Genomic DNA, 12,970 nt, shown 5'->3' on the forward strand with positions numbered 1-12,970 from the left:
ATTTGGAAAGTTTCAGAATATATAAATGTGGAATGAGAACGTTACCTGTTGCATGGGTGAATATGAAAATTTTGGATGTTCAAGATTGTCCACTTGATATGGAGCAGTTGCTGACAGGAGTGGATCCAGGAAATATGTCTCTGGATAGTTCTGAGGTGGAGGGAAGTATTGGTCAGAGTACTCATCCAAATCGCCCAGGTTGTTTAACAGATTTAATCATAAGACACAGCCGCATTCTAGAGATAGACATTCTTCAGGCCGAAAGTCTTTTTCCAAAACTTGAAATTCTTGATCTGTCCGACAATCGTCTTTTGACAGAGATTGGAAGGTTACCGGCCAATTTGACGAGCCTGAAACTGACGAACTGTTCAAAGCTGACAAGACTGGCATGCCTCTCTAACCTGGCAAGACTCAAAGTTCTTGACATAAACGGATGTGGTGAACTAGAGACACTTAATGTGGAAGGTCTGAAATCAATACAAGATATTAAAGCCAATAGGTGTTGGCAACTGCGAAGCTTTCAGGGTCTGGATATATTGGAACAGTTATCCTGTTTTCAAATCTCCTTTCGAGCATGGTGGATGTCGTTATCATCTCTCCGTAGCTATCTGGTGAGTCGAACCCTTTTTTCCCTATAAAAGAGTTCTAGAACATTTATTTTAACTGAAAAAAATCCAAAACATTTTTTTCCCTGAAAGAATTCTAGAACATTTTTTTCCCTTTATTTCTTCGGTGTTTGATAAATCTGTTGATAAATTGTGTTTTTAGCACACAACTGATAAAATTTCTATAGAGAATGAAAACTTATCTATATATATTAAACTTCATATGTCTTCCATGACATGAATCTTAAGATATTAATAACTTTTATGCCCCTTTTCTCCATAGTTTGTATCATGTGATCTTGTTTTCTCTTGTAAGAGTCTTGCATTCCTTTTATAATTTAAAAAATATTATTTATTTATTGATTTTATTTTTTAAAATAATTTTTTGATTAATTTTCATTAATTTATGATCTTTAATTTTTGTATGGTTTACTTTGATTCTAATTTTTATATTTGTCTATAGCCATAAAATCTTATGAATTCTTTCTGAACTTGTCTACAAAATTATAAATACTATTATCTTAATCAAACAAAATCTCATATACTTTTTGTAGTTGAATTATATTGTCAAATTTCTAGTTAGCTCCAATTATGATGCTCATTTGAAATACTTTCTTATATATAATCTACAAAAATTGTGTCTACACATTTTACCTTCAACATTGTAACTTGATTTATTTCATTTTCAAACTTTTCAATAATTCATGTTATTTTCTTCCTTCATGCCATATAATAGCTGAAAGTACATTTATATTCACCTTACCCTATTTTTCATGATTACTCATGTCTCTAGGTTTCTCTTTTACATCTATTTTTAGAAACCTTCAAATTTTTAAATTAATTTAATTGAAACCATATAATTTTGTGCTAAATATAATGTTGGATCTTTCAAATGAATCCATAGCTAGAATAAATATATTCCTCGCGCCTACAAGCATGAATGCTTGGAAAATGAAGGCCCCACCAAAAAACAATAAGATCATTGCATTGTGTTGCCTTTCTTATAAGCTAAAAAATTAAGGACTATAAAATTTAAAAGATACAAATGAAAAGTCGCATCAAACTCTTGCATTCAACGTTGTGAAGGCATCAAACAAATTTATTGTCCTAGTGTGCATAGATTTTTTTTGGGGGAGATGTGATAAGTTAGAGATGTCAAAGAGAAAAATGAATAACAAGATAATAAAATAAACATGATGAAGAAAGAATAAAAAATCATCACTTGAAGTTGGAAAGATAATTATAATGAAAATGGTGGATGCTAAATATTGTGGTAAAATATTGATTGAGTGCTATGAAAGATGAAATAGGATGAGATTTAGAATCCAAAAACCAATTTAAAGCATAGGGAGGAAAGAAAAATCACTAATTAAAACCTAAATCAACTAAGAGACTATTTTTTAAAAGAAGTTAAGAAAGGACTATTGAAAACTTAGCAGGTTGGGCAAATGATAGTTAAATATTAATGAAAGTCAAGCTAATATTTTTTAGCAAGAAAAACCTTATATAGTCATACAATCTTGAAAAAAAAATTGTACACTCATACAAATGCCTAAAACTAAATGAATGTAAAAATTATGAAATAGACATATTAGATATTAAACCACTAGAAATACACCACAAAAACATAAGTGCATAGAATTATAAAACATAGCTTTCTATTATGCTCCTTTTTTATTAGGAAAGAGGGATAGAATGTCCAACAACTTACTATAAAAATGAAAAAGAATGCATGGAAACTTTATAAGGACAAAATTACAATGTATGACATTATTTACCATAGTTTTTACCCCCATATAAGTAGAGTTGTGCCACTATGTGATAAAAATGTCTAAAACATATAAATGAAAATGTGAAATAAATAACATTTAAGAGATGCACAATACTATTCAAGAGAGGAATCCATGTTCATATGTTATGATTTCCAAAAAATCACGTCAAAACAAAAAACCTTTAATACAAAAATGTTTGAAAATATAAAAGTTATAACACAATAGTATTAGTATATCAAAAAATATATATGAGAAGGAAAATTAGTTTATATAGTGGAATTAATAGAAAATTAGCTATGAATAGAATATAAAATTTTGAAAGAATAAAGTAATGTATAAGCTATTTAAGAAAAATAATCAATATAAAATAAAATATATAATTCAAGTTATAGCTTAATTTATCATTAGGAATCACAAGAATTAGCATCACCTTATTACTTTTAATGACTCGAACAATAAACCTATCGAGAGTGAATTGAAGTGAATGTCTGTAGGGAAAGTGATAATGATAATGATATAGTACGTGTCCAACAATAACAACAGACATTACTCTTCTTTTGCATTTTTGATTGATTCATATTTTAAATTGTGCGCAGACAAAAGGTATAGAAAAAGATGGAGGTCGAGTTTTGAAGGTGTTAGAGAATTGCACAAAGGCTTCAGTAATAGAGTCAAGCCGAGCGGTGCAATTTTGCTATTACTTGTAATAGATTCAAATTGTGAGATTGAAGTGTCATTCCATGGTCATACTGTGGATAAGATTCAGAAGTGTTTAATGACGCAATACATTTCAACATCAACGTACGCAATTCAAAACTACGACTCCGAAGGGGATGGATGGTAGAAGCCGTAAATGGGTTGGTTTCTAAACAGTTGCTTAATTTATTTGTGTTATCAAATTTTTCTTAAATTTTGGAGTAGTAATTTGTAGAGCTGGTGATTTCAAGAATATTAAATTTTGTTACTCATTTTTAAGTACTGTCTTAGATGATATTTTTCAATAAAATTCTTAATAATATTTTTTCCATATAAAATATGGAGAAAAAATTGCAGATAAATTAAAAGAATAAATATTATTTTGTCAAGTCATGTATCATTTCCCAACAAAAGATTGTTGTTTCATTGAAATAGAGAAAGATTCTAGTTTATCTTTTTTTCTTAATTAATAATTTACATAACACTCTAGCCACTTAAATTTAAACAAAACTGTACACAAGCAATGACGTGAGATATAAGATCATTTCTCTTTGCATTTATAAGTACTCTATACATTTTATATAATAAAAAATATCAAACTATTTATGAACAGTTTAGAAAATGAATTTTTCAAAGTTCTTAAAATGTTATGTAGGTATTTTGTTAACATGTAGAAGTGTACAACATTAAAAACAAATAAAAAGAGAATGCATGTTGTAGCACAGAAAAAACAAAAACATGTATGAGATTTAGTACAAAATAATCTGCATGGGCCTGTTGACCAAATAATGTATAATGTTTTGATACAAGTACAGAATAATTTTCATAACTTTGAGAATAAGTAGACGGATCTAAAAGCCTCATTCTTTATATAAGGAGAAATGGTTGAATCAATATTTGCAAGAATTGCATAAACTAAGTCTACGCAAGCATAGAAACACTGATAAAATTATTTCAACTATATTTTTCTGTTCAACCTATAAAATATTTACATATTGATGGTTCCTCAACATAGAGGTCTTCATTATAGATTGTTTGAAACAACAAGAAAAATAATTGTAAAGTAAATAATAGTAATTTTATTTTATTTTCCTTTCATGTATTGAACATGCAAGATGAGTTTATATCTTGAAAATCTAAAATGAATGCATCTAAAAATAGAATTGATGTGAACTTAGGAAACCTTGGTCAATTATAAGTTGCATGAAAACATATGCCTGAATCACTTATCAACATGCCCCACCTTAATGTAGATGGACTCACAAGATGACATTGAAATTATAAAAATTGAACCTTTGGAACTCGATTTTCCTAATATTTTGTAACATTATGAACATTTCTTTCAACCATAACAAGCAACAAAGAGATGCCCAAATCAAAGATTTAAACCTTTCTTAAGTACTATTCTATTTGACATGTGAACATTTAGGCTCGCAATACCTTTTGAATGTATATGTAATGTTTTGGCAATTAGAAACACAATTCCATCTATACTTATAATTTGTAAACAAACTTTCATAGATTTTCTATTCGACTCCCTATTCCAACATAGTTTTTTAGAATGATTCCTCAATCTAAAAATACTACAAAGATGGAGATCCCAACACATATCCTTTTTATGTACTCTCCTATTGCAATAAGAATATTAAAGACATTTCAATCATTGAAATGACTTATTTATATTATTTCGTTTGCAACACCATTTATATTTTATTCACTTCAAACATATGCAAGGCCTTAATTATTTGGTGTGACTATTAGTTTAGTGGGCTCTCTAGCTCCTTGCTCATACATTTCCAAAATAATTTCATCATAATATATTCCTTTCGTGATCCTAAAACTAACAATCTCTATAAAATATCCTTAATTTTTTTTTATAATATATGTGTGATCCAACAGGTTCTTCTTCCAAATACACTATTCTTGCATTGTTCTCAGTTCTCTTACCAATACTTCCTTAATGGTACTCAAATACTTTGTGCCCTTCACCTCCACACTTGAAACATTTTCCTCTAAATGGTCTTACCTCAGATCTACTCCCACCTCTCTTTTCTTCATCATTGCAGAACGAATTATAGCCTTCTCTATCATTGCAGTAGGAGTTTCTATCATCTCTCCCTCTAGGGTATTGATTATTTTCTTTCTATTCACAGTGGTAGGGCTTCTCTTTTTTCTTTTCTTTTTGACATAAGATTACCCTTATCTAGACTATATTTTACCTCTCTAAAATCTTCCTCTTTTGGACCTTTACCTCTACTAAAACTTCTTGTTCAATTTCTCCTACACCTTAAGTGAAATTTGGAATGCCTCCTCGACTATGTTTATCATTACCAAACTCAACTCTTCTAGAATGTTTGTTCTTAGTCCATTGATGTACCATGCAACCTTTTCTTTAATTGCTTCACTATGTCCAACCCTAATGATCACTTTGTAGAATTCTTCAGTGTACTCCTTACATTTCTTCTTTTGTCTCAAGTTTTGTAGTCCCTTTAGCATTTCAAGCTCGTAATCAGTAGGTATTGTAAAGTAGAAAATTGAAACCTAATGACTCCCCACCTAGGAGAGAGAAAGGAAGTCACTAGGATGATTTTCACTTTGAAGAAACTTTACATTCAAAAGAGGCATGTGAATCCACTATATCAAAATCTAGGGGGAACAAGGATATAAATTACAAGTGGATTGCAAGGGTTGGAATGTGATTTTCCCTCTTTTGTAATAGATAGGTTGACTTGTTAACTATGCACAAAAGAGAGATAAAATGGATGAAATAAAGAGATGCCGATTCGAGATCACGTTATAACTTCGGATCTGGGATATTCAAACTGATACGGATCTGCCTTGCCAATTTAGAGAAAAATCATCAGGACTGTGTTGAAAGTGCACATGGTCCTCCAAAAAATCCGCACGCCAAAAATGGTTTTTTTGTCTCTACAAATGGAGTCCACACCTACAATTACAACTGCGCACCTACAACCTACACACAGAAAAGAAGGGAAGAAGGGTTGTGGATATAGGTTTTCCTTAGTCAAACCCCTGTTGAGGAATCAACCTTGAAAGAAAGTAATTGCAAATGCTTAAATGTAAATGATGGAAATGTATACCTTGTAGATATACAATTGATTGATGATGATTTCTTTGCTTCTTGAATGTAATCACAAATGTTGCATGAAATGGAATTTAACATGACAAAACCCTAACTCACACACATGCTTGCAAATGAATATTGTAATGTTGCTCCAATGGATGAATGAAGAAGACACATGAAAAAGAAGACTTGATGGATGCTTGAAGACTTGAACACTTGATGAAGACCTTTCACTTGAATTTTGCCTATCATGTATTTCATGTATCGCCCCTATTCAAATGAGAAGACTAACTCCCTTTTATATATGCCTTGGAGAATTCATTTCATTTCATCAAAGGCTGACATCGGGGAGATTTGGAATCCCGAAATGCAGATAGGACTGGAGGGACCTATCTTGGGACCACCCTAAGAGGGAGGGACAGGGGCATGACCCCCCTGTCCTAGGGGGGACAAGGGCGCCACACCCCTGTCCTACCCTATCTTAGGGCCTGGATAGGGTCTTGAGGTAGTCTTAGAGTTGAACTGGGAGGATATCAGGGTGAAGGTGCAAAGAGGGGTCTCAATCTAATAGAAATATTCTATCGCCGAGATGAGGACCTCAAATGCGCTTAAAATTTCAAGGGTCACATTTTTTTTATGACATTGCATTTATCCCCCACTTTAGCAGGATTATGGCTTATGCCAATACTGCTGGTAAAGTAGGAGAGAGAGAGAGAGAGAGAGAGAGAGAGAGAGAGAGAGAGAGAGAGAGAGAGAGAGAGAGAGAGAGAGAGAGAGAGAGAGAGAGACAGAGACAAAGAGACAAAGAGATGAAGATGAGAAGTGCGAAGCAATACCACAAGGAGTATAAGACATCGCTAATCTTGAGGAACAATAGCCCCTAATCTTAGGATCTTAACTCACTCAAACATATGTAAGAGCACACAAAACAAAAAGGACAAGACCAACTAAAACAAGAAAAAGCACAAAAGACACATGACAAAGACAAAACACACAAGACCACACACCAAATAGCCAAAGAGACCTCGATACAAATGTCTCAATCAACTACTTGAAACACAAAGACTAATGCCATCACATAAACACCAATTATCACATAAAAAAGAAAAGCTAACATCATTCATGAACCATCAATAGTAAAACTATGAGTTCATGAGAGGAAGGAGAGAGAGGACATGAATACACTCTTTGGTGATCCATGAGAAGAAAGGAAAACAAGAGGAAACCATGGACATCTCACCCCTATAATTAGGTTATCCATGGAGAAAAAGGACATGGAAAACTATCCTCTAGAGTCTATCTAGGTGATCCATGTAAGGGAGGAAGGTAATAATTCTGTTAGTTCCACCCAACCTCATACGCGTGCATGCAAGTGAGGTTCAAAGAATCTCATAGGAGTCTATGCCTGAGTATGCTATAAACTATATAAGATGTATAATACAAATGTCAAGAAAGGCATGACATCTCTCTCTAAGAGACCGTGCTTTGGTTCTGAGAATAATCACCCTGTATAAAAGAAAAGTGGCAATATCTCTCTTTAAGAGGTCATGCTCTGGTTTTGAGAATATCCCACTATATAAGAAAAAAGTTGCGACATCTCACTCTAAGAGGTTGTGCTCTAGTTCCAAGAATATCCCATTGTACAAAAGAAAAGTGGTGACATCTTTCTCTAAGAGGTTGTCCTCTAGTTCCAAGGATATCCCACTGTGAAAGGAAAAGCGACGAAATCTCGCTCTAAGAGGTTGTGCTTTGGTTTGGAGAATATCCCATTGTACAAAATAAAAGTGGAGACAACTTTCTCTAAGAGGTTCGCCTTTGGTTCCAAGAATGACCCACTGTACAAGAGACACAATACACAAGAGAAATATAGTACAAAAGGAGCACTGTGGGTGCCCCTTTCTTAAGATGTCAACATTGTTCAATGTTGATATCTTAAGGAAAGTAGAACAAGGATACCTTCCTTTGACACAAACAAGATACCCATCATGCAACAATGTCGTAAATCCAAGAAAGAGAGTTAATACTTCTTCATGCAAGGATAAGATAGTTGAAAAAGAGATATCTTTTCATAAGTGTAAAGGAGATCCTTGGAGGAGAAGAGATCTTTGATCAAAAGACATCTACTCCCAAGTGGGGTTGTCTTAGACAAATATAGCATCTTCTAGAATAAATTATAGAATAGAACAAGAATGCAACCCTTCCGCCTATTGCTAGGTGAAAGAGATTATTGATGAAGGATGACTCACTGTTATCCCAATGTGGATGGGTGAATTTATTATAGATGTATGTTACCAAGTGTAAAATAGGTTATAGTCAAGGACTTACACCTCTTGTATAAGAGAGAACCCTTGACCAAACAACAACGATTTCACACAAGGCAAGACATCAAGTTATGAAACTCAAATCATCCATAACATAGGAAAGAGTGGGTCCTTAGAGAGAGAGAGAGAGAGAGAGAGAATTCAAGATCAATGCCCCCCAAGTGTAGAGACAATGAGAAGAGCTTACACAATCTTCTAAAGAGAGATTAAACATAAGCATATACACAATGAAATTACATGAACACATGCAAGAAAAGACATTAGTAGATGTAAAATACATGTCTCAAGAAGTGGTAATCTTCTAAGAAAAGAGAGAAAAATCATCACATACTCCCCAAGAGGGATTAGTCATAAGAACATACCATTGTCAGAAATGATAATCGGATATAAAAAAATGTAGCCTCTAAAGGAAATAATGATAAATGAGATAGAAAGAAAGAACAAAGAGTGGAATCCTTGCCCCCCAAGTGAGAAGAACAAGGAGAAAAATTATACATCTTCTAATGGTGATCATTTTCAAGTGATATGCCTTCCTAATGGAACAAATCCACTAAAGGAAGGGACATGTACTTCATAGGAGACCATTCCATACTAGGGGCATATCATACTTGTAAATAATCAAAACCATAGAAGAGGTATGTTTTCTAAGAGAATGAAAGAAAGAGAAGAAAAAGTGTATTACTCATTAAAGATGCTCCTCTTCAAGCAAAGAGGAAAAACCCAAGAACAATTATATGCTCACATAACCTTATACGAAAAAGGAGATCTAATAATGAATAATGCATAAAGATAGAAAGAATAAGGGAAATGAACCTCATATGTTTTGGTGTTGAAGATAGGTCCTAGGAGAATAAGGAGGGTCCAAAGATGTAAGAATGTTAATATTTATATTTTGCTCCTCTTGCTCAAGCATATGTGGATAAGAAGAAGATGGGCCATATTACTTTCCAATGCTTCGTCTTTTTTAGAGAGATTATTGGTTAATATAATAGCTCTCATCTTAGTCACACAAGATACCCTAGGAGAGGTATAAGGATTAGAGTCTCTAGGATTGGGATCTACAACAGCCTTAAGGTGATTAATGTATGAAATGCATTTTATTAATAACATCACCATAATACAAAAAAATGATACATGAAAGCTTTAAGATCAATTTAATAAAGTAATGACTTTGAAATCCTAGCAACACAATATGACCAAGTGCTATGAATGAAAAGAAGTAACATGAAATGAAGAAATCCATTATCCAACACATGATTGTAATAAATGTATGTTAAAAATAATGTAATCATATGTGAAATAGCAAATAAATATAATCCATTGATTTTCATTGAAAGTCACTTAATTAAAATCTCAATTTTCTTGAAAAGAAGATCTAAAAATTAGGAACTTTTTACAAAAATTAATTAAAAAATTAAGAGTGAAAATTTGAATTTTTATTTGACTTTAAGGAGTACAAAATTTGATAAAGTACGTTGATTTTCTGGATTTAAGTAGAAAAATACAATCAATTCTGACTCCCAAAATTTTGGTAAAAAATATAGGGACCGTGTGCAAAGTGTACTCAGTTCGACCAACTTTTTTCAAAATTTTCAGGGATGATAGAAATTATGATTTTAATGTGGAATCCAAAAAAATAGGTGATTTGGAGATGTCTAGATCATTTAAATTAGCAGTCAAAGGTTGGAATAGGAGATTCTTAAAAATTAGGGAACTTTTGCTTTGTAACCACTAATTTTCAGAATTTCAAGATAAATTTGAATTGCAATTTTGCTACATTTCACAAACTTAATTTTCTCAAAATGAAAAATTAGGGATTTTATTAAAATTTGCAATAAGACAAACTTGGAAATGAAATTTCAAAATTCAAATTGCAATTATTCAGATCTAATAATAAGAAATTAGAATTAAGGTGTAAGATGTCGGGTTCACCAAAATGTAAAGTGGAAAATTGACCCCTAGTGACTCCCCACCTAGGGGAGAGAAAGGAAGTCACTTGGATGATTTTCACTAGGGAGAAACTTTTCATTCAAAAAGAGGGACGTGAATCAACTAGATCCAAATCCAAGGGGAACAAGGATATGAATTCCAAGTGGATTGCAATGGTTGGAATGTGATTTTCCCTCTTTTGTAATAGATAGGTTAACTTGTTGACTATGTAGAAAAGAGAGATAAAATGGATGAAATAAAGAGCTACTGGTTCGGAATCGTGTTGTAACTTTGGATCTAGGATATTCAAACTGATACAGATCTGCCTTACAAATTTGGAGAAAAGTCATTAGGACTGTGTTGAAAGTGCACATGGTCCTCCAAAAAATCCGCACGTCGAAAAGTGTTTTTTCGTCTCGGCAAATGGAGTCCACACCTACAATTACAGTTGTGCACCTACAACCTACACATAGAAAAGAAGGGAAGAAGGGTTGTTGATAGGGGTTTTCCTTAGTCAAACCCATGTTGAGGAATCAACGTTGAAAGAAAGCAATTGCAAATGCTTAAATGTAAATGATGGAAATGTATACCTTGTAGATTTGCAATTGATTGATGATTATTGTTTTTCTTCTTGAATGTAATCACAAATATTGCATGAAATGGCATGTAACATGAAAAAGCCTAACACACACACATGCTTGCAAATGAATGTTGTAATGTTGCTCCAATGGATGAATGAAGAAGACACATGAAAAATAAGACTTGATGGATGCTTGAAGACTTGAATGCTTGATGAAGACCTTTCATTTGAATTTTGCCTATCATGTATTTCGTGTATCACCCCTATGAAAATGAGAAGACTAACTCCCTTTTATACATGCCTCAAAGAATTAATTTCATCTCACAAAAGACCGACATTGGGGAGATTTACAATCCCGAAATACAGATGGGACCAGAGGGACCTATCTTCAGACCACTCTAAGAGGGGGGGACAGGGGTGCCACACCCCTATCCTGCCCTATCTTAGGGTCTGGATAGGGTCCTGAGGTAGTCTCAGGGCTAAAATGGGAGGAGATCAGGCTAAAGGTGTAGAAAGGGGTCTCAGTCAAGTGAGGACCTCAAATGTGGTTAAAATTGCAAGGGTCACAATTTTATGATGCTAGAGGTATGAATTTATTCTTCAATTTTGTCACCATCCTATCCCATTTTTTGATTTTCTCCTTTCCTCTTCTATTCCTGTCCAACTGAACTTTTTTACACCATAAAACAACACAACCTTTCAACTTAGTCTTTTTCAAATCTCATACTTTCTGGATTTTGAATTCTTTATATTCAAAGTATTCCTCCATATCATTTATCCTGTCAATCAATTCCTCAAGCTTTAACTTTCCCACATACCTTTAAATTTTAATTCTAGGTCTTTTTCTAATCTCTGAAATAGCTTTCATCATCTTTATTTGATCTAATTCTTCTTCCTTTTCTCTAGAATCATATTCAATTTGGTTTTGGTCTAATTCATTATCACTATCACTTTCTTGTCTAGGGCTTAGGCCTCTCTTTTTATCTTCTTTTACAATATATAATTAGACTCTCATTTATCTCATCATCTCCATCATTGAATTCATTATACCAATGGTATTTACCACAATAGTTATTCTCCTTGGTGACATCTCTTCCTTGGATCTAGTGCAAGTGCCTCAATTCGATGATCTGGCTACAAGGTCTCAACTTCCTCACAATCGTTGATTGATTGAAAACACTTGTAGACTACCTTAGGTTGGCGATATGTTCACCATAATAAATACCTTTTCTCTACAAGGACTCGAAGCACACTTTGACATCACTTGGTGTAGTCAGGGATGGAGGATCCAAGTAGGACTCTCCAACTCAAGCTAGGACTCTCCAACTCCAAGTAGGACTCTCCAAATGTACCAATACATTCATATATCACAGCATAAGTAATAATGATAAACAACTAGACTAGAAGAGTTAGGTAGGACTCTACAACCATACAACATATAGTTCAAGATAGTGGAAATAACATAAGAAAATTCTGAGAAAACAAGAATATTATTCATTTACCATATACAATATTATATTACATCACATGCCTTCATATGGAAAATGGTAATGGTCTCATGAGCCTATCACAAGGCATTACATGACATTACAATGGCTCAACAACTTTATCACAGTCTCATGGACTAGTGAATTGGAAAATCCAAATGCTAATGATATATCTATATGAATAGCTAATAACTTACTATCTATTGATTTCAAAATGATCTGAAATATATGTTTCTCTTTCTCAAGCGAAGATTTGCATCAGCCTCAAGGGTCTCAAAACCCAAGGAATGATGAAACATGTAGGTTGGTCTCAAAACATGAGATGGTACTTTGCAGAAGATGATAACATGTTGCAGACAATGGGAAAGGTTCCTTTATGACCCAAGATTCTTGGAATGATTTTCATCAAATATCCACACGCAATGGGAATGGTCTGTAAGTAGAATGTCTTAATTAGGTACTAAATGCTCCAACAAAGAAATTGATTGTAACTTC

The 12,970-nt window shown here is 33.2% G+C and overlaps 1 protein-coding gene across 1 annotated transcript in view; it reads left to right on the top strand.

Annotated features, from left to right (window-relative positions):
- LOC131034738 (disease resistance protein TAO1-like) overlaps positions 1–762 on the top strand; it is a 1,766-nt gene extending 1,004 nt beyond the window's left edge. The window contains exon 2 of the mRNA XM_057966309.2: positions 1–762. This exon is cut by the window's left edge and continues 664 nt beyond it. Within this exon, the coding sequence (XP_057822292.2) occupies positions 1–638 (638 nt within the window). The 3' untranslated portion in view covers positions 639–762.
- The last annotated feature ends 12,208 nt before the right edge of the window (positions 763–12,970 follow it).

The sequence above is a fragment of the Cryptomeria japonica genome, chromosome 5 (assembly GCF_030272615.1).
Source record: "Cryptomeria japonica chromosome 5, Sugi_1.0, whole genome shotgun sequence".
Taxonomy (NCBI): Eukaryota; Viridiplantae; Streptophyta; class Pinopsida; order Cupressales; family Cupressaceae; genus Cryptomeria; species Cryptomeria japonica.